We start from the raw sequence: 19,690 nt of genomic DNA, 5'->3' as shown, positions 1-19,690 counted from the left end.
AACGTATCGGGATGTGGACATGTGCAGCCTGGTAGCGAAGCCAGCTATAAAAAAGATAGTGGATGGAATATGGAGAAATAACTTTGGGAAGGGTTTAGTAGGGAGTGGGAGAGTGCGAGTGGAGTGGTTGACGGTTTTGTCACTCACTGTGGAGAGAGGAGGCGGCTGAGGGAAGACAGGGCCTTCTGTTTGACCTCTCATCCTGAGTTTCCTTAGTGTGGTGTGGGAGTATTGGTCTGGATTCTGTGCGAGGGGGGCTTTGGAGTGGCTCTGCAGTGTTTTGACTCAGGTGGTGAGAGCAAGACTGACTGAGCCACAGCTCACACTGGGGAATAGCCAGGGTCTGGCAGTGGCGAAGGGGCCGGGTCTGGTAGTCTAGTGGAGGCAGGAGCTCAGGTGAACAAAGTTCAAATTGTTCTTGGCAACTCTCTGGCACTCCATCCGCTGCCTAGTCCAATGACTGATCCCATATGGAGAGACATATTGCAGTATGTCATTTCCCACTCTACAGTTCCTGCCTTAAAAGCACCTAATACACTAGGGATAGGTTTGCCAAATTATACAGTCCTTGCTCAACATAAAATTGCCATTAACAAAAATTACCTCACCTACCTGGACAGTGCAGAGGTGACTGACCACAATGATACCAAGGATGAGAGGACTTCAGTTATGTGGACAGGCTGGAGAATCTGGGGTTAATAAAGCTACTTAAAATTATCAAGGACTTTGATGGGGTTAAAAGAAAAAGGAGAAACTATTTCATGTGGGTTGGTAACCAAAAGGACACAGATTTAAGAAAATCGACAAAATACCTGCAGGAGAGCAGGGACAAGACGAGGAATCTTCAATTTAGTGAGCTGTTAGAATTTGGAATGCACTGTCTGAAAGAATAGAATCAGATTCAAAAGAGGAATTGGATAAATAGTTGCAACAGAAGAATTTGTAGAGCCATTGAGTAAGAGCTAGGGGGTGGGAGGAAGAGGGGGACCAATTAGATAGAACCAGCATAGGCACAATGGGCTGAATGACATCCTTCTGTGCTGTAAAACTATCGTTTGAGGGGCGCCTGTAGGGTAGAGTTAAGGCAGCTGATGCTGCACCTAAAGTGGACTGTACCTGACCTTCTGGGACTTTATGTCAGAGCAAATCGATACGGGCAATATGGCGAAATACCCTGCAACAGGAGGGAGCAAAGCAGGAATGCCAGGTAGTGCCATCCTTTGCATGAGAAACAGTACCAAGACCTCAAGTGCCTGCTCGGTTGGTTCAACTTTATTGTTAAAAGATCTCATGAGTATTCAGAGGATGGGAGTGCTCCTGGATAATATTAATCTCCCAACGTATTTGTAAATGGACAGATTTAAAGAGAGGTGAAAGTACGAGATTGGAATGGAACTGACTGGATTGCTCCACAGAGCACCTGCATAGACTTGATGGGCTGAATGGGCTCCTTCTGTGCCTTAAATGACTTTATTTAATCTTTAGCAACCACCATTGATAGCTAACCTTGTCAAGTCATCTTCCTGCTGCCTGTGGAATCTTGCGATGTGAGAAAAATAAAATTTATATAGGATTCAGCCACTGTCTGAAATTTTCACCTTCATTAGCAAACTCCCTAGTTCTGTCCCAAAGGGGATGCAGTGATTTTTGCCTTTCCTCCTCCAGTTTCAAAATTCTCTCTCTAGACCTTGACAAGTTTGGCCAGACGCCACAACAACCAGCATTTCACATCTTTAAAACACAGCAATACAAACTAGCACTGGTCCTGCACATCCCCCACTCTACCATTACCACCAAGTCCAGGGGATCAACCCTGGTTCAATGAAGAGTGCAGGAGAGCACGCCAGGAGCAGCACCAGGCATATCTAAAAATGGGGTGTCAACCTGGTGATGCTATAACACAGGACTACTCGTGCGCAAAAAGCATAAGCAGCAAGTGACAGACAGAGCTAAGTGATCCCACAACCTACAGAGCTAAAGAGGTGAAAGTTCAAGATTGGAATGGAACTGACTGGATTTCTCCACAGAGACTCGATGGGCTGAATGGCCTTAAGCTCTGCAGTCCTGCCACATCCAGTCGTGATTGGTGGTGGATAATTAAACAACTCACTGGAGGCGGTGGCGGCTCCACAAATATCCCCATCCTCAATGATGGGGGAGCCCAGCACATCAGTGCAAAAGATAAGGCTGAAGCATTCGCTACAATCTTCAGCTAGAAGTGCTGAGTGGATGATCCATCTCGGCCTGATCCGGAGGTCCCCAGCATCACAGATGCCAGTCTTCAGCCAATTTGATTCACTCCCACGTGATATCAAGAAACTGCTGAAGGCACTGGATGCTGCAAAGACTATGGGCCCTGACAATATTCCGGCAATAGTGCTCCAGAACTTGTCGCGCCCCTAGCCAAGCTGTTCCAGTTACAACAATGGCATCTTCCCGGCTATGTGGAAAATTGCCCAGGTATGTCCTGTACACAAAAAGCAGGACAAATCCAACCTGGCCAATTACCGCCCCATCAGTCTACTCTCCATCATCACTAAGTGATGGAACGGGTCACTAACAGTGCTATCAAGCGGCACTTGCTTAACAATAACCTGCTTACTGACGCTCAGTTTGGGTTTCGCCAGGGTAACTCAGCATCTGACCTCATTACAACCTCGGTTCAAACGTGGACAAAAGAGCTGAACTCCCGAGGTGAGGTGAGAATGACTGCCCTTGACATCAAGGCAGCATTTGGCCGAGTGTGGCATCAAGGAGCCCTAGCAAAACTGGAGTCAATGGGAATCAGGGGGAAAACTCTCCACTGTTTGGAGTCATACCTAGCACAAAGGAAGATGGCTGTGATTGTTGGAGGTCAGTCATCTCAGTTCCAGGACATCACTGCAGGAGTTCCTCAGGGTAGTGTCCTTGGCCCAACCATCTTTTGCTGCTTCACCAATGACCTTCCTTCCATCATAAGGTCAGAAGTGGGGATGTTCACTGATGATTGCACAATGTTCAGCATTATTTGCAATTCCTGATACTGAAGCAGTCCATGTCCAAATGCAGCAAGACCTGGACAATATCCAGGCTTGGGATAACAAGTGGCAAGAATCATTCATACCACACAAGTGCCAGGCAATGACCATCTCCAACAAGAGAGAATCTAACCATCACCCTTGACATTCAATGGCATTACCATCGCTGAATCCCCCACATCAACATCCTAGGGGTTACCATTGGCCAGAAACTGAACTGGACTAGCCATATAAATACTGGGGGTACAAGAGCAGGTCAGAGGTTAGGAATTCTGTGGCGAGTAACTCACCTCCAGATTCCCCAAAGCCTGTCCACCATCTACAAGGCACAAGTCAGGAGTGTGATGGAATACTCTGCATTTTCCTGGATGAGTGCAGCTCCAACACTCAAGAAGCTCGACACCATCCTGGACAAAGTAGTGTTTGATTGGCACCACATCCACATATATTCACTCCCTCTACCACTCTCGCAAAGTGGCAGTAGTGTGCACTGCAGAAACTCACAAAGCTCCTTAGGCAGTGCCTTCCAAACCCACGACTGCTACCATTTAGAAGGACAAGGGCAGCAGGCACATGGTAACACCATCATCTGCAAGCTCCCCTCCAAGCCACTCACCATCCTGCCTTGGAAATCTTCACTGTCACTGGGTTAAAATCCCAGAACTCCCTTCCTAACAGCAGTGTGGGTGTACCTACACCACATGGACTGCAGCGGTTCAAGGCAGCAGCTCACCACCACCTTCTCAAGGGCAATTAGGGATGGGCAATAAATGCTGGCCCAGCCAGCGACACCCGCATTCTGTAAATGAATTTTAAAAAATCAGGTGACTAAAAGTTTAGTTTTAAGGAGCATCTTAAAGGAATAGAAGGATGACATAATTCCAGAGCTTAAAGCCCAGGAAACTGAAGGCACAACTGCCAATGGTCAAGTAAAAGTGGGTTGGGGGGGTGGTGAATGAGCACAATGGACAGAATTCAATGAACACAATTCTAGGAGAGTTGGAGGCAAGGACATCACCATTAATTGTATGGCTGGGTACTCAACTTCAAGCAAATATTAATGCTTCACATCCTCAGAGTCACACTCAAAATCTCAGCAATTTCGGTTACTTACTGTTTGATCTTTGCTGGTTTTGGAAAGAAGTTATACTCCACACTGCACGGATCAGGATCCTCCTCGGCCACAGAGCTCAGCTGTTTCCCACTGTGACACAGAATGCAACTGGGTGCCCAACCAACCCGGAACGAACGGCCAGCAAAAAGGGCCATGTCCATCAGAAGCTTCCCTTTGCCACTGGTAACTGACTGCTCCAATGGCACCAGCTTCTGCTGTCGCCTAACGCCCACCGTCTTCAGCTGCACCTCAGGGTGCTGGCTGGGCATGGCGAAAGAGGGGGGCAGCTGGCCTGCCACTGGCCAGGAGTGAAGTAATGGTGAGCGAAGAGCCTCCACGCCAGCAGGTGACCGGAAACCCCTCGGCTCCTGCTGCCCGCCGCAAGGCAAAAGTGGTTTGGAGAAGCTGCAATTAAACAGGCCCCCACCTGAAACAAATCAAACGAGAGAGAGTGTAAATGAAATATCCTGCCTCACAATCACCTTCCAGAGAGAGTGATGAACACAGCAGGGTAATAGTTACAGTGTAGGTCTAACAGCTACAAAAATCCAACCTCATTATACTAAGCCATGAAATTCAAGTCAATAACTTAACATGAAATGTGGGGGACTGAAAATTTAACTGTATCGAACGTCGTGTTGTATTTATGGTTCATATCTTTCCTTAGACCCAGAGTAAAGCTCCCTCTACACTGTCCCCAACAAACACTCCCAGGTCAGGTACAACACAAGGTTAGAACAAGAGTAAAGCTCCCATTATACTGCCTCATCCTTTGAAGAGTATTTCTGCTGAACCTGGGTGACAATACCAGGCACTCTGGGCAAGACTGGTGCCAGTGTGCCACTAGCTCTGCTCAATTGTGCCAGACTTAAAATTCCAATTTGAGAACAGCATTTACCCAAGCCCCTTGATCTTTGCAAAGTCTGCCGTGGTAACACCCTCTCACAACCCTCTTCAGCTGTGCGCTGTGTGAAGCACCGATCCTGCATTCCATCCATTTCCTCGTCTTCACTAAACAGAGAGGCCTTCATTACCTGGAGGAGCAGAGAGCAAAGAAAACAGGCGCAGATTTTAGATTCTGATCTTAAGTTGAATAGCTTCACAGAAGTCACAACAGGTATGGTGACTTAGTGGACTAGCAATCCAGAGGGCAAAAGTTCAAATCCAACCAGGCAGTTTGAGAATTTGGTTTTATAAAAGTGACCATGAAGCTGTTAGGTTGTTGTAAAACCGCAAGTAGCTCACTCATGTCCCTTTGGGGAAGGAAACCTGCTGTCCTTAACTGGTCTGGGACTGTACGCAACTTCAATCCAACACCAACCAGTTAACACTTAACTGCCCTCTGAAGTGGCCCATGAAGCCACTTAGTTGCATCCAATCAACAAGGCTCACCATCACTTTTCAGGGCAACTAGGGATGGGCAATAAATACTGGCCTTGCCGGCAACACCCACATCCCCAGAACAAATAAAAAGGAAATGGCTCTTTTGTTAAACATTTAGGTGGCTGCCGCACAGCCTTTACTTCATAAGCCAGCCCAGAAAGCCAATGTGGAAGGCACCCAAAGCCAGATCTTTTCTCACCCAGTACATGCATTTTCCAGGAAAGCCTGACCACAATCAGGAGTAGGAACAATCTTCTTCCTGCCTCTTTCCCCCAATGATGCAGTGAGGACACCAAGTGTCACCCTACAAAACTGCCCCAGCAGATAAGTTAGAAACAGGCCAGGAAACAAACTTGGGTGGATTCGAGTGGTTCTCAGTCCATGCCACTCTGGATGCAGCATCCTGCGAGCTGGACAACAGGCGAGGACCAAGGTTCAGCTGCTATGTGTTTCCATCTGTAATCCTGCACCATCTTGTTATGCACACTCACAACCCACCAAACATCAGGGGTACCACAGCAGAGCACATCTGGCCCTCATTACCTGGAGAGCGTGGGGGTTGATGCCCAAACTGGATGCAATGTTGCTGGAGGCCGACACAGGGTCCTGTTCCTCCGTGGTGTCCTCGTCCAAGAAACTGTCCGGCATGGGCTCCTGGGTGATGTCAGCCATGTCGCTGTCCAGCTCGGCCACACGCCCTATCTGCTGCAGCATAGGGCTCTAGGGAAAAGGCAGACTCCATTACATCACTAAAAGCAGCCATGGTTCAGAGCTCATGTTCAAATCAACAGATTGAAAGCAGGGAGAAATATTTGCATTATTCAATGCCTGAAGATCGAGGAAGAAAAGACCAAGAGATTTAAGCTTTTAAGAAATAAATTGTTCACTTTTCTATAAGTGCCCTCCACAATGTCAGGACATCCAAAAGCACTTTAAAGCCATTGAAACACTTTTGAAATGTGGTCAATGTTGCTGTGTAGAAAACATGGAAGATATTTGCGCACAGCAAGATTCCCCCACACAAATGTGACCAACGACCAGACCAGCCTTTTCAGTAATGTTGATAATGGATATATATGGGCCCATGACATCAGGCAGAAATCCCCCAGCTCTACTTTGAAACAATGTCCCAAGACCTTTTACATGGACCTAAGAGGGCAGACGGGGCCGGAGTCTAACTCCCTCAGCACTGCACTGGAGTGTCAGCCCGAATTATGTGCTCAAGTCTCTGGAGTGGGACTCGAATCCTCAACCTTCTTACTCAAGAGGCGAGTGCGCTAATCAAAGCGATGGCTGACACAACAGGAAGGCCGAAGCATCGGTTTTCATTTGCTGGGTCTTTCGGTGGGGGCCCTGATCCCTGGGAGAATCAGCTCAGCAAGACTGCAGTGTCCAAAATAGGTCAGGCCGTCACAATCCATGCTGCATAAAGGCAGGTCGATGGAGTGGAGATAAAGATCAGCATGGAGTGCGCAGGCCGATAGTTCCACCTTACACTGGGTCTTACATTGGGAAGGAGTTGCACGTAGACAGGCAGTGAAGTTTGGCGTGGCATTACCTCCAGAAGCAGGGTGGCGGGCTTGCAGACCTGCGCTGCCTGCTGAGCAGGAAGAGCTGCCGTTTTCAACTTTTTCGTTTCAGCTTTTGAAGGCAGCTCGGTGTCCTCCTCATCCGAATCCTGGAGCCCATATTTGGAGAAATGTGTCACCTGGAACAGGGAATGCAGGAATTAAAAGGTTAGCTCCAAGTTGCAGTTGTCTTCAGCAGGACAAGTGCAGCTAGATGGGAAGTTGTTTTGCAAGGGAGGGCATTTCCCACGATTGCTTTTGCCATTACGTAAGGACACTGCAGCTACTGGAGGTTTCAGTTAATTGCAATGGTAAGACTGAATTACATTTCTACAGTGCCTTTCACAACCTCAGGACATCCTTAAGCACTTTACAGCCAATCATGTGCTTTTGTAAGTCGCTAAGTTTATTCAAGGCCGAGATAAATTTTTAATCAGCAAGGGAATCAAGGGTTATGGGGAAAAGGTAGGAAAGTGGAGTTGAGTACTATCAGATCAGCCATGATCTCACTGAATGGCAGAGTAGACTCGATGGGTCAAATGGCCTACTTCTGCTCCCACATCTTATGGTCTTATGCAAGTGCAGTCACCATTCTAATGTAGCAAACATAGTGGAATATGCTCAAGCGAGGGGTCACTCATAGATGTGGTAAATCATAAATGAGATAATGAACAGATAGCCTGTTTTAGTGATAATAGTTGAGGGATAAATATTGGCCAGAAGACGGGAGAACAGTCTGTTCTTCTTTGAAGAGTGGCTGTTGGATCTTTTACATCCACCTGAGCATGCAGATTGGGCCCCAGCTTGATGTCTCTTTGTAAAATGACACCTCCCACCGCACAGCGCTCCCTCAATACCGGCACTGAATGTGCCAGCTTGGATGATGTTCTCAAATCCCTGGAGAGGGGCTTGAACCCACAACCTGGGAGCTTTTGGATGCCAAGGCGATCCATGACAAACAGGTCTGCAGGAAGTATAAGCAGCTTGAGGAATTCCGGATCAGGATTATTGATCTGGAAGCCGAAATGCACAAGACAAGGGAGGGGGAGAAATTCCTGGATGATTTGTTCCAGAAGACAGTCACACTTCTTAGAAGAGGGTCATCTGTTTTGGTTAGCAGTGAGGGACAGGAGGATGTGGCTGTCAGTGAGGCAGGTAATGGGATCGAACAGACAGTAGGGGAGGAGCCTCAGGCTTTGCAATCAACAAACAGGTTTGAGGTGCTCACATCCTGTGTGGATGAAAGCAAAGGTGGCAGGGTGAATGAGCAGACTGGCCATGGCGCAATGGTACAGGAAGCCGTTCAAACTGGGGGAGCAAAAAGGAATGTAGTGGTAATAGGGGATAGTATAGTGAGGGAGATTGACACTGTTCTCTGCAGCAAAGAGCGAGAGTCCAGATGACTATGTTGCCTGCCCGGTGCCAGGGTTCAGGATATCTGCTCGGGGTTGGAGAGGAACTTGCAGTGGAAGGGGGAAGGATCCAGTTGTCGTAGTCCACGTAGGTACCAATAACATAGGTAAAACTATGCCAGTATGAGGAGTTAGGTACCAAATTAAGTAGAACTTCAAAGGTAATAATCTCTGGATTATTACCTGAGCCACATGCAAATTGGCATAGGGCAAATAAGATTAGTGAGATGAATGCATGGTTCAAAGACCGGTGTGGGAGAAGTGGGGTACTGGCATCAGTGCTGGTGAAAATGGGGGCCTGTACCGTTGGGATGGTTTACGCCTGAACTGGGCTGGGACAATGTCCTCGCAAATCGCATAACTGGGGAAGAAGAGAGGGCTTTAAACTATGCAAGAGGGGTGAGGGATCAAGCTTGGATAGAGGTAGCAATTCAAGGTGTAGAGTCAAGACAGGAGAGCAAACTGGTGATATGAGAAATGAGGGTCAGAGAATGGCAGGAAAGGACAGAGAAGAAAAGCCTAAAAATACATTAACAGTCAAGTCTTGATGTTACAAAGGTAACAAAAAGACAAAACTGAAGGCTCCCTATCTGAACGCACGTAGCATTCATAACAAAGTAAATGAATTGATGGCGCACATTGAAGTAAATAAATATGATCCGATAGCAATTAGAGACGTGGCTACAGGGAGACAAAGATTGGGTCCTTAATATTGAAAGGTACATGGCATTTAAGAATAGGAAGCTAGGTAAAGGTGGAGGGGCAGCACTGTTAATCAAAGAGGGCATTGGTGCAGTAGTTAGAGATGACCTTGCTTCAGGAGATCAGGATGTAGGTGGAGATGAGGAATAGTAGGGGAAAAAAGTCATTAGTGGGAGTGGTCTGCAGGCCCCAACAGTAACCAGAGTGTAGGACAAAGTATTCAAGAGAAAATATTGTGTGCTTGTGATAAAGGGATGGCAATAATCATGGGTGATCTTAATCTACACAAACTGGAAAAATCAGATTGGCAGTAGTAGCCTGGATAAGGAATTCTTAGAATGCTTTCAGATAGTTTCTTGGAGCAGCATGTTCTGGAACCAACCAGAGGGTAGGTTATATTAGACTTGGTATTGTGTAACATGCCAGGATTAATTAATGATCTCAGAGTGAAGGCACCCTAGGTAGCAGCGACCACAATATGATTGAATTTTACATCCAGTTTGAAAGGGAGAAGAGTGGGTCTAAGACTAGTATCTTAAACTTAAATAAGGGCAACCATGTGGGGATGAAAGCTGAGCTAGCTGAAGTAAACTGGGAAACTAGGCTAGAGGATAGATCAAGAGAGAAGCAGTGACTGACATTTAAGGGGATATTTCAGAGTATTCAGAATAAGTACATTCGCACTATAAAGAAAAATTTTAAAAGGGGAGGACCCACCATCCATGGTTAACTAAAGATGTTAAGAAAAGCATCAAACTTAAGGGAAAAAGCATACAACTCTGCAAAGATGAGTGGCAGGACAGATGGTTGGACAGAATATAAAGAACGGCAGAGAATGACTAAAAGGTTACTCAGGAGAAAGAAATTAGAGTATGAGAAGAAGCTAGCTAGAAATGTAAAAACGGATAGCAAGAATTTCTACAGGTACTTAAAAAGGAAAAAAGTAAAGTGAGTGTCGGTCCTCTAGAGAGTGACAGTAGTAGATAATAAGGAAATGGTGGAAGAAATGAACAAATATTTTGCTTGTGTTCACTACAGAGGATACAAAAAACATTCCAGTAATAGCTGCAAATCAGGAGGTGACCGAAAGAAAGGGACTTGGTGAAATTGAAATCACTAGGGAAACGGTACTGAGCAAACTGATGGAGTCTCCAAGTCCCGATGGACTACATCCTAGAGTCTTAAGAGGTGGCTAATGAGGTAGTTGATGCATTGGTGTTAATTTTTCAAAATTCCCTAGATTCTGGAAAGGTTCCACCAGATTGGAAAGTAGCAAATATAACCCCTCTATTCAAGAAGGGAGGGAGGCAGAAAACAGGAAACTATAGGCCAGTTAGCTTGACGTCTGTCGTGGGGAAGTTATTAGAATCGATCATTAAGGAGGTCATAGTTGGGCACTTTTGTGAAAGGAAAATCACGTTTAACCAATTTATTGGAGTTTTTTGAAGGAGTAACATGTGCAGTAGATAAAGGGGAGCCTAAAGACGTACTGTGCTTGGATTTCCAGAAGGCATTTGATAAGGGGCCACATCAAACATTATGGAAAATAAAAGTACATCGTATAGGGGGTAATATATTAGCATGGATAGAAGTTTGGCTGGCTGGCAGAAAACAGAGAGTATGCATAAATGGGTCTTTTTCTGATGGGCAGGATGTGACGAGTGGAGTCCCACAGGGGTCTGTACTGGGGCCTCACCTTTTTACAATTTACATCAATGACTTAGATGAGGGGAGTGAAGACATGGTGGCTAAATTTGCAGATGACACAAAGATAAGTAGGAAAGTATGTTGTGAAGAGGACATGAGGAGGCTGCAGATGGGTATAGATAGGTTGAGTGGGTGGGCGAAAATGTGGCAAATGGAGTTTAGTGTGGGAAAATTGTGTGAAGTTGTTCATTTTGGCAGGAAGAACAAAAAAGCAGAGTATTACTTAAATGGAGAACGGCTGCATAATTCTGAGGTGCAGAGGGATCTAGGTGTTCTAGTATATGAGTCACAAAATGTTAGTACGCAGGTAAAGCAAGTAATGAAGAAGGCAAATGGAACGCTATCCTTTATTACGAGAGGGATTGAACATAAAAGTAAGGATGTTAAGCTTCAGTTATACAGGGCATTGGGGAGGCAGCACCTCGAATACTGTGTGCAGTTTTGGTCTCCTTATTTAAGGAAGGATGTAAATGCATTGGAGGCGGTTCAGAGGAGGTTTACTAGATTGATACCTGGAATAAGTGGGTTGTCTTATGAGGAAAGGTTGGACAGACTGGGCTTGTTTCCACTGGAGTTTAGAAGAGTGAGGTGTGATTTGATTGAAGTTTACAAGATCCTGAATGGCCTTGACAAGGTGGATGTGGAAAGGATGTTTCCTCTTGTGGGTGAGTCCAGAACTAGGGGGCACTGTTTAAAATTAGGGTTCGCCCTTTTAGGACAGATGAGGGGAAGTGTTTTCTCTGAGGTTTGTGCAACTTTGGAATTCTCTGCCTCAGAAGGTGGTGGAGGCGGCGCCATTGAATATTTCTAAGGCAGAGGTAGATAGATTCTTGTTAGGCAAGGGAATCAAAGGTTATCGAGGTTAGATAGGAAGGTGGAAATTGAAACACAAAATGATCAGCCATGATCTTATTGAATGGCGAAGCAGGCTCGAGGGGCCAAATGGTCTACTCCTGTTCCTATTTCTTATGTTCTGAACCATGGCTTTTTACATAATGGAGGCTTTTAAAACACCAACAAAGGCAAAGAGACTCAGATTTTTCCCTTTGTCCTGTGCCTCTTCAGTTGTGGGGGGAAGAGAAGAGACATATCAGGATGCATCTTGGGATTACCCAGGCTTGGCCAAGTTATGGGTATAAGTTTTAAAAGTGCTCGCAGTAACAAAAATCTTGAATGAACATGACCTTGAATGACTAGCCTATGGATCAGCCCATAATAAAGCTAAAAGAATGTGACATTTGGATCAGGATAAAATAAGTTGATGAATAGTCTCTCAATTATACTGTAATAAACTGGATTGGTTAACTTCAGGGTCAAGCTGAGATATACAGATGAATTAGTTTAGCAGCAAAATATCAGGGTAGATAAGCAAAGTTTATGTTTTGAAGCGAACGGTGAACATAGTTTGTGTTATAGGTCAGGTCATTCCATGATTGTTTTATAAATTCCTCCTGAACTGTGGAGCTGATCATTCCATGTTTATGTTGTAAGCTCATTTGTAATTAAGGATGTAATAATTAGACATACAAGGTAAGAACATTGAGAGTTAATGATGAGTTATCCAAAAGATGGTATATATAACCAACAGAAACTGTGTAACTTTGAATTTCCTTTTAGAGCATTCTGAAAAAGCATTTCCCATGTATGCACACTTGTACTAATTAAAAAATTGCTGCTGAATCTACCTACAGTCGGACACCGTCAAGTGTCTTTTGGATATTCAACAACAGAGGCACAGATAATCAATGGCAGTGGTAATATCACATGGGCTGGACATCATACATTAACCTACATTGGCTCAAGTGCAGCTTTATTTTGGTCAACACTTGGCTCTGAAGAGGGGCAGGGAGGGAGTTGTGAGATGGAGAGGCGAGGAGAGGAGAGGAAACAGTAAGGACAGGATTTTTAAAAATTAATTCACGGGATATAGGCTTCGCTGGCTGGGCCTTCATTCATTGCCCATCACCAGTTGCCCTTGAGAAGGTGGTGGTGAAGCATCGGTTTTCATTTACTGAATCTTTCGGTGAGGGTCCTGACTCCTGAGCTGAAGGTGGTGGATGGGAATAAGCACGCAGGGAAAAACAGTTTAGAAAGAAGAAAGGAGGCAGACAGTTGCACAAGCTGAATTCTGTTGTTCTTAGTGCAGCTTCAGTGCTCTACTTTGCTAAAACAATAGACAAGAGTGAGGCAACAGTGAAACTTGTAAATTAAACACGTCAGGGAATGGCATCTGTTCTCTTTGCAGTTCTCTATTTTCAAAATGGTCACTGGACATACTGTGGAATGGGGGTAAAAGCAAAATACTGCAGATGCTGGAAACCTGAAACAAAAATAGAAAATGCTGGAAAAACTCAGGGCTAACAGCATCTGTGGAGAGAAAAACAGAGTGAACGTTTCGAGCTCTGAAGAGTTATATGGACTCGAAACATTAACTCTGTTTTTCTCCCCACAGATGCTGTTAGACCTGCTGTGGCACCAGCCTCCACATCAGCAGAGAAACTCCGCTCTCCAAGATCGAGCTGTGTGAGCATTCAATCCCAGAGACAGAGCACTTTCTCTTTTGCTGTGCATGCTGGATAAAGAGTTCTCCATTTCACCAAACCCACTGCTGCCTCTCACTCATATACACTGACCTCTCACAATTTATACGTGTATTTTTGGGAGCAGACAGTGCAGAAACAGTGAGTTGTGTGCGGTGAAGCACAGTGATCCAGACCGAAGTTCCAGGTCGAGCAGTTTTGCAATGGGCTACGTCCTGTGTTTTAAGTTGTAAAAGGTATGTGGTGCATTGAAGACTCTTTGTAATTGGCGAGTGTTGGTGGTTTCCGGTTGCCTCTGGTATATTTTATCCTGCAAGCTATATGGGTCTCTGTTTGTGTAAGCAGGGTTCACTGTACCATCCAGGAAGTCCCACTCTGCAATGGCCAGTGAGGTGGGAGAAAGGGACCAAAGGGCAATAAAGCAGAGTAAGCTCGTGCACGGGGTGGGGAGTAAGGAAGTTTTAATAAAGAAGAGCTGAGCAGGCAGGTTCAGAACCAAAACACACTGGGAGCCATGATTCAAACCTGCCCAATTCTGGGCAACGCGCAAATAGGGCGCCGTGTGACCCAGCGACACTTTCTCACTGGTAAACAGGAGGCGAAGGCACGCCAGAGGGTGAAAATGCAACAAGGTCAGTCCTTACCTCAAAAACCCAGGAGCCGGTTTCGGACCTGTATTCCAGGAAGCGGGCGCCCTGCTTTCGCGATGAGCTCTCCAGCCTCTCCTCGAAACCCATCTCCATCAGTCGCTCAGGTGACTTGATCAGGCAGCGAGTGCTCTTATCAGTGGGCCAGACTCCATCTAATGTCACTTCAGCTCGCCTTTTCAAAGGGAGGGGGAGGTGGAAAGAGAAGGAGTGGGAGGGAGGGGGGGAAAAGAGATATAGCAGCTATCAGCCAGGATTCCTGCTCCCCGATTGCTACTCTGCAACTGCTCCTAATCTCAATTGAAACTTAGGATCCAGTGTGAGGCAACGATGCTCAGTTAAAGGAGAGTAAGGCTTGCATTTATAGATTTTTCACAATCACCGGACACTTGAAAGTGTTTTATAGCCAACAAAGTACTTTAAAGTGTTGTAATATAAATTGAAGAGTTCATAAATAAAGAATGGCTACTTGGTTACTGGTGCTCACGGATTTGCACCCCAACAAAAGGCATCATTTGTCGACGAGGTTTACTAAAACGGTACCAAGATGAGGGACTTCAGTTACATTGGAGATACTGAGGAAGCTGGGATTGTTCTCCTCAGAGCGGAGAAGGTTAGGGGTGATTTAATAGGTGTTCAGAATCGTGAAGGGTTTTGATTGTTTCTCCCTAGGTGTTTCCATTGGCAGGATGGTCAGGAACCACAGGACACAATTTTAAAATAATTGCCAAAAGAGCCAAGCGATGAGATTTTTTTTGGACCCGGGTTGTTGCGATCTGGAAGGCGCTGCCCGAAAGGGCAGTGAAAGTAGATTCAATAGGAGCTTTCAAAAAAAGAATTGGATAAATACTTGAAGTGGGAAATTTTGCAGGGTTATTTGGAAAAGGCTGGTGAAGAGGCTGTTTGGATGGCTCCTTCAAAGAGCCAGCAACGGCATAATGAGCCAAGTGGCCTCTTTGCTCTGCATCATCTTACCTTCGACAGGCGAGGATGGAAAATGTGTCAAACAAGGAAAACAAACCCTCACGTAATAACCCCCTGTCAAGATTTTGGTGATGGAATTGGATAAACTGAATGTACTGCAGGACACAAAAACGCAAACAGATGAATGCAATTGCTTATACAAATACAAAGAGGCAAGGAAATGCTGGGTTTAGGTCACAGCTATTAGTGTCGCATGCTGTTGTGGGCATCCCATTATAGAAAGCGGACTAGAACCATGGAAAGGGGGCAGAGAGCATTCAACAGAATTAGACCTGGAAAAGGACATTAGGGTTATGCAGAAAGGTTCAATGAATGGGGAGGGGAATCTAATTGCAGATGAGGGAGCTAGCATCAAGAGGTGACTCGCACTGCATGGTGAATCAGTAACTAAGGGGCACACAATGAAGTAACTTACATTTACATAGCACCTTTAACAAAGGTCACAAGGCCCTTCCCAGGAGCACTCAAACAAAATTATGACACCAAACCATGTAAGGAGATTAGATCAGCTGACCAAAAGCTTGGTCAAAGCAGGAGGTTTTCAGGAGCGTCTTAAAGAATGAGGCAAAAGGAGGAAACTCCAGAATTCCAGAATGAGTCTAAGGCAACCGAGGGCATGGCTGCCAATGATGGAGCAATTAAAACAGGGGATGTACATACGGCCAGAATTAGAGGAGCTGTTTATGGAGAGTAGAACGTGGGAGATCAAAGGTCCTTCGACAGCACCTTCCAAACCCATGACTGCTATGTAGATGGACAAGGGCAGCAGATAGATGGGAACATCACCACCTGGAAGTTCCCTTTCAAGCCACTGACCATCCTGTCTTGGAAATATTTCGCCATTCTTTCACTGTCGCTAGGTCAAAGTCCTGGAACTCCCTTCCTAGCAGCACTGTGGGTGTACCTACACCAGTGGTACAAGAAGGCAGCTCACCACCTGCTCCTCAATGGCAATTAAGGATGAGCAATAAATGCTGGCCTAGCCAGTTATGCCCACATCCCATGAATTAATAAAAAAAAGCCAGGAGTGTTTTAGAATAGTCAATATGGTAATAAAGGTAATGGGTGAGGGTTTCAGCAGATGAATTGAGACAGGTGAAATCAGGCAATGTTATGGAGGTGGAAATAGGTGGTCCTAGTGTTGGCATGTCATCGGAAACTCATCTCAGGGTCAAATATGACAACAAGGTTGCAAACAGACTGGTCCAGCTTTAGACTGATGCTGGGGAGAGGGATGAAGTTGGTAGCTAGGAACAGAGTTTGAAGCAGGGACTGAAAACAATGGCTGCAGTCTTCCCAATATTTAATTGGAGAAATTTCTGCTCATCCACTGCTGGATAATGGATAAGCAGTCTGATAATTTAGCAACAGCGGAGGAGTTGAGAGGTGGTTGTGGTGGTAGGTAGAGCTGGGTGTAGTCAGGGTACATGCGAAAACTAACGCTATGCTTTCATAGATGAGAAATAGGAGGGGGCCCAAGGCTAGATCTTTGGGGGATATACTAGCAGTATCAGTGCAGGAGCAGGAAGAGAAGCCATTGCAAGCGGTTCTTTGGCTACGATTAGATAGATAAGAATGGAACCAGGCGCAAGCAGTCCTACCCAGGTAGATGACAGTGGAGGTGGAGGAAGAGGAGGAGGATGATGCGGTCAAACGTGTCAATGGCTGCAGACAGGTGGAGAAGGACAAGGAGGGAAAGTTTACCTTTGTCACAGTCAGGTAGGATGTCACTTATGACAAGTTTTGGTACTGTGATAGGGATAGAAACTGGATTGGGAGGGATTTGAACTTGGAGTTCTGGGTTAGAAAATAATTTGCAGAAATTTGGGGTTCATCCGTGCTGCACTCATTCTGGGGTTAATATATCATTCTGGAATGCTGTGTGGTGCCCAGAACTGAACATAGTACTTCAGATGGGGTCTCAACAAAGCTCCATACAACTTCAGCCCCCTTTGAATTCAACCCATCCACGTGGCCCAGGGTCTGGACGATCTTTAATCACAATTGCATTTCAAAGATTGTTCCCAGTGACACTATCTCTCACCAGCTCCACCCTGATGTTTACCTGTTCAGGCCCTCACCCACAGGGGGCTTTTTCTCATCGTCCAGGTAAACTATCACTTCCTTCCTGCGTACGTGCACGATCTCATCCAAGTTCATGTTGGTCAGATTCACAATGCCGGGGAAATATACCGAACCATAACCTGGGTTTTAAAATAGACAAGTTAGTAATAAGTGCTGGGGCAGAAGCCCCCTTTCTCCTTGGCAGACACCCTCTTCACAACCACCAATCTCCGAACCCGACAAATATCTCCTCAATCCCTCCCACCGCTGCCAGACAGATTCCGCTTTAAAGTGCGGAGGAACAGGAGATGACAGCTTTCCCAAATCTGAAAGCAGGGCAAAAGGTTCCAAAGAAAGAGCAAGGAACTGTACAGCAGCAAGGACAGCTCACTACACTGGTGTCCACAGCTAGAAAAAAAAAATCAGATAATAGCAGGCCTTTATTGTTCATTCACAGGAATAGGAGTGTCACTGGCAAGGCCGATATTTACTGCCCATCCCTAGTTGTCTTTTGAGAAGATGGTGATGAGTCTTCTCATTGAAGCACCTCATCTAAACAAGTATTTCATCACTAACTTGTCCCTTGTGGAATGGCTTCAGGGAGTCAGGAGGTGATAGACTTACCACAGACTACCCAACCTCTGTCCTGCTTTATTGGCCATGGCCTTTATGTAGCTGGTCCAGGTGAGTTTCTGGTCAATGGATGCTGGTGGGGGTGGGGGGGGATTTAGCAATGCTAATGCTATTGAATGTCAAGGGGAGGTGGTTAGAGACTCTCCCTTGTTGGAGATGGTTGTTGCCTGCTGTGAGAGAGATGTTCCTTGCCACTTATTAGCCCAAGCCAAGATGTTATGCAGGTCTTGCTATCTCCAGGAATAGACTCCTTGGTTCTACGAGTTGCAAATCGAGTTGAAGACTGTGCAGTCAGTTAACAGCCCTCATTTGTCAAGTTCCCATCACCCAGTTTTATCACTCGTTGAGCACTGACCTTTGCGGCCGATGGTGAAGTTCTCCACGATACACTCTCCGTTCTCATTCATCTGCTGGGCCAGTTCGTCCATGGAGGGGATGGTGTAGTAACCAATTCGGGTCAGCACAATGCCTGCCAAAAACACAATCAGCATCAGCACAACTTGGATAAATATGGCAAAAAGGCAAGAATCGTTTGGCATCATCAGGATCAGAGCGATCTCCTGGATGAGCTTTGATCACCCAAAGGGGTTGAAAAGGAATTTCCCTAATATTTATTCCCCTAATTTGGTCTGGTTTCACTTCTCCTGGAAGTTCACATGATTCTGGGTGGGCTGCGGCCAGTTCTTTCCCCCATTTATTCACTCGTGGGATGTGACTACTGCTGACAAGGCCAGCATTTATTACCCATCCGTGATGTGGTTGAGTAGGAGGTGTATGTTTGTAATATTTAACTCTGAATAAATGCAAGACTGAGTAAAGATTGATTCCAGTGTTACCCTTCACCAGCTGGTTTTCTCGAGATAAACAGTTAGCTAGTCCATTTCACAAGTCAGTTAAGAGTCAACCATACTGCGTATAGGTCAGATCGGCCAAGGACAACAGATTTTGAGTATTGTTGAAGGGGAGACATACTGTTGAAGCTTTTCATCTTGCACCCATCAGGACAGATGCAGGAATAGAAAATTTCAAAGGGAGAAACATTTTATATTGCATGAGAAAAGGGGGCTGATTGGTTGGCGAATCAACTCTGATTGGTCAGGGCATTGCCATGGAGAATACACCAGGAAACTATTGCCCCCCCCACACTTCTGTTTAATTCAAAACTAAAGGTGCAATATGCCTGGACATGTTCCTTTTGCCGGCAGAGGACAGGCCTCTGCATATATGTAGCTTTTAGCAAACGTAATGAGTCACATTGAGAGCCTGACTGACGATCTTAATTTATTAGTGCAATTCTTAGCACACTTGGGACTGTTCAGCAAGCGCTGGCCAATTGTAAAATCACATTTAACAATGGACATTATGCTCTCAGTTTTGCAAGTACGGGTTGGTTGAGATGGTTGCCTATTGTGAACAGCCAAGGGATGTGCTGTTCGATACAATTTGAGAGTCATTAGGATGTACGGCCTACGTACCTGGCATTGCAATTGCACTGAAATTCAAGTACATTACTCATTTGTGAGGCAGGCAGAACGCCTTTTTGGCCTGACAACAGGTTTCCTTTCAAAGGACATTAGTGAGTCAGGTTTCCTTTTACAACAGCTCAATAACTCCATTACTGCTGCTAGTTTTTAATTCCAGGTTTATTTCATAACTGAATTTGATGCACAAACTGCCACGATGGGATTTGAACTCTCAACTTCTGATCATTTGACCAGGCATCTGGATTACCAGCCCAGTAACATAACCACTATTCTTGCTGAGATTCTAATATTGGGATCCTCAGGGTACCACAATTGCGTGGAACAAGCTGGACAGACCAGATGGCCTTTCCTTAACTATCCGTGGAAAATTTTACATTCCCCAAGGGGGCTTGGTTTAATGTCTCACATGGAAATTGCTATCTCCAACAGTGCAGT

General features: G+C 45.6%; 1 protein-coding gene across 2 annotated transcripts in view; it reads right to left on the bottom strand.

The window, feature by feature from the left end:
- The window catches only part of nup98 (nucleoporin 98 and 96 precursor), a 66,898-nt gene that overhangs the window by 15,584 nt on the left and 31,624 nt on the right, over window positions 1–19,690 (bottom strand). For both annotated transcript variants that reach the window (XM_078544949.1, XM_078544950.1), the window contains 7 exons: window positions 18,127–18,240; window positions 17,140–17,278; window positions 14,088–14,265; window positions 7,073–7,222; window positions 6,058–6,234; window positions 5,030–5,165; window positions 4,132–4,558 (listed from right to left, as the gene is read on the bottom strand). In XM_078544949.1, coding sequence (XP_078401075.1) covers window positions 4,132–4,558; window positions 5,030–5,165; window positions 6,058–6,234; window positions 7,073–7,222; window positions 14,088–14,265; window positions 17,140–17,278; window positions 18,127–18,240 — 1,321 coding nt within the window. The remainder of the gene's footprint in view (window positions 1–4,131; window positions 4,559–5,029; window positions 5,166–6,057; window positions 6,235–7,072; window positions 7,223–14,087; window positions 14,266–17,139; window positions 17,279–18,126; window positions 18,241–19,690) is intronic.

This window comes from Cetorhinus maximus, chromosome 7 (genome assembly GCF_964194155.1).
Source record: "Cetorhinus maximus chromosome 7, sCetMax3.hap1.1, whole genome shotgun sequence".
NCBI classification, from domain to species: Eukaryota; Metazoa; Chordata; class Chondrichthyes; order Lamniformes; family Cetorhinidae; genus Cetorhinus; species Cetorhinus maximus.
The sequence above is the reverse complement of the archived record's forward strand: the minus strand, read 5'-3'. Positions and strand labels throughout refer to the sequence as shown.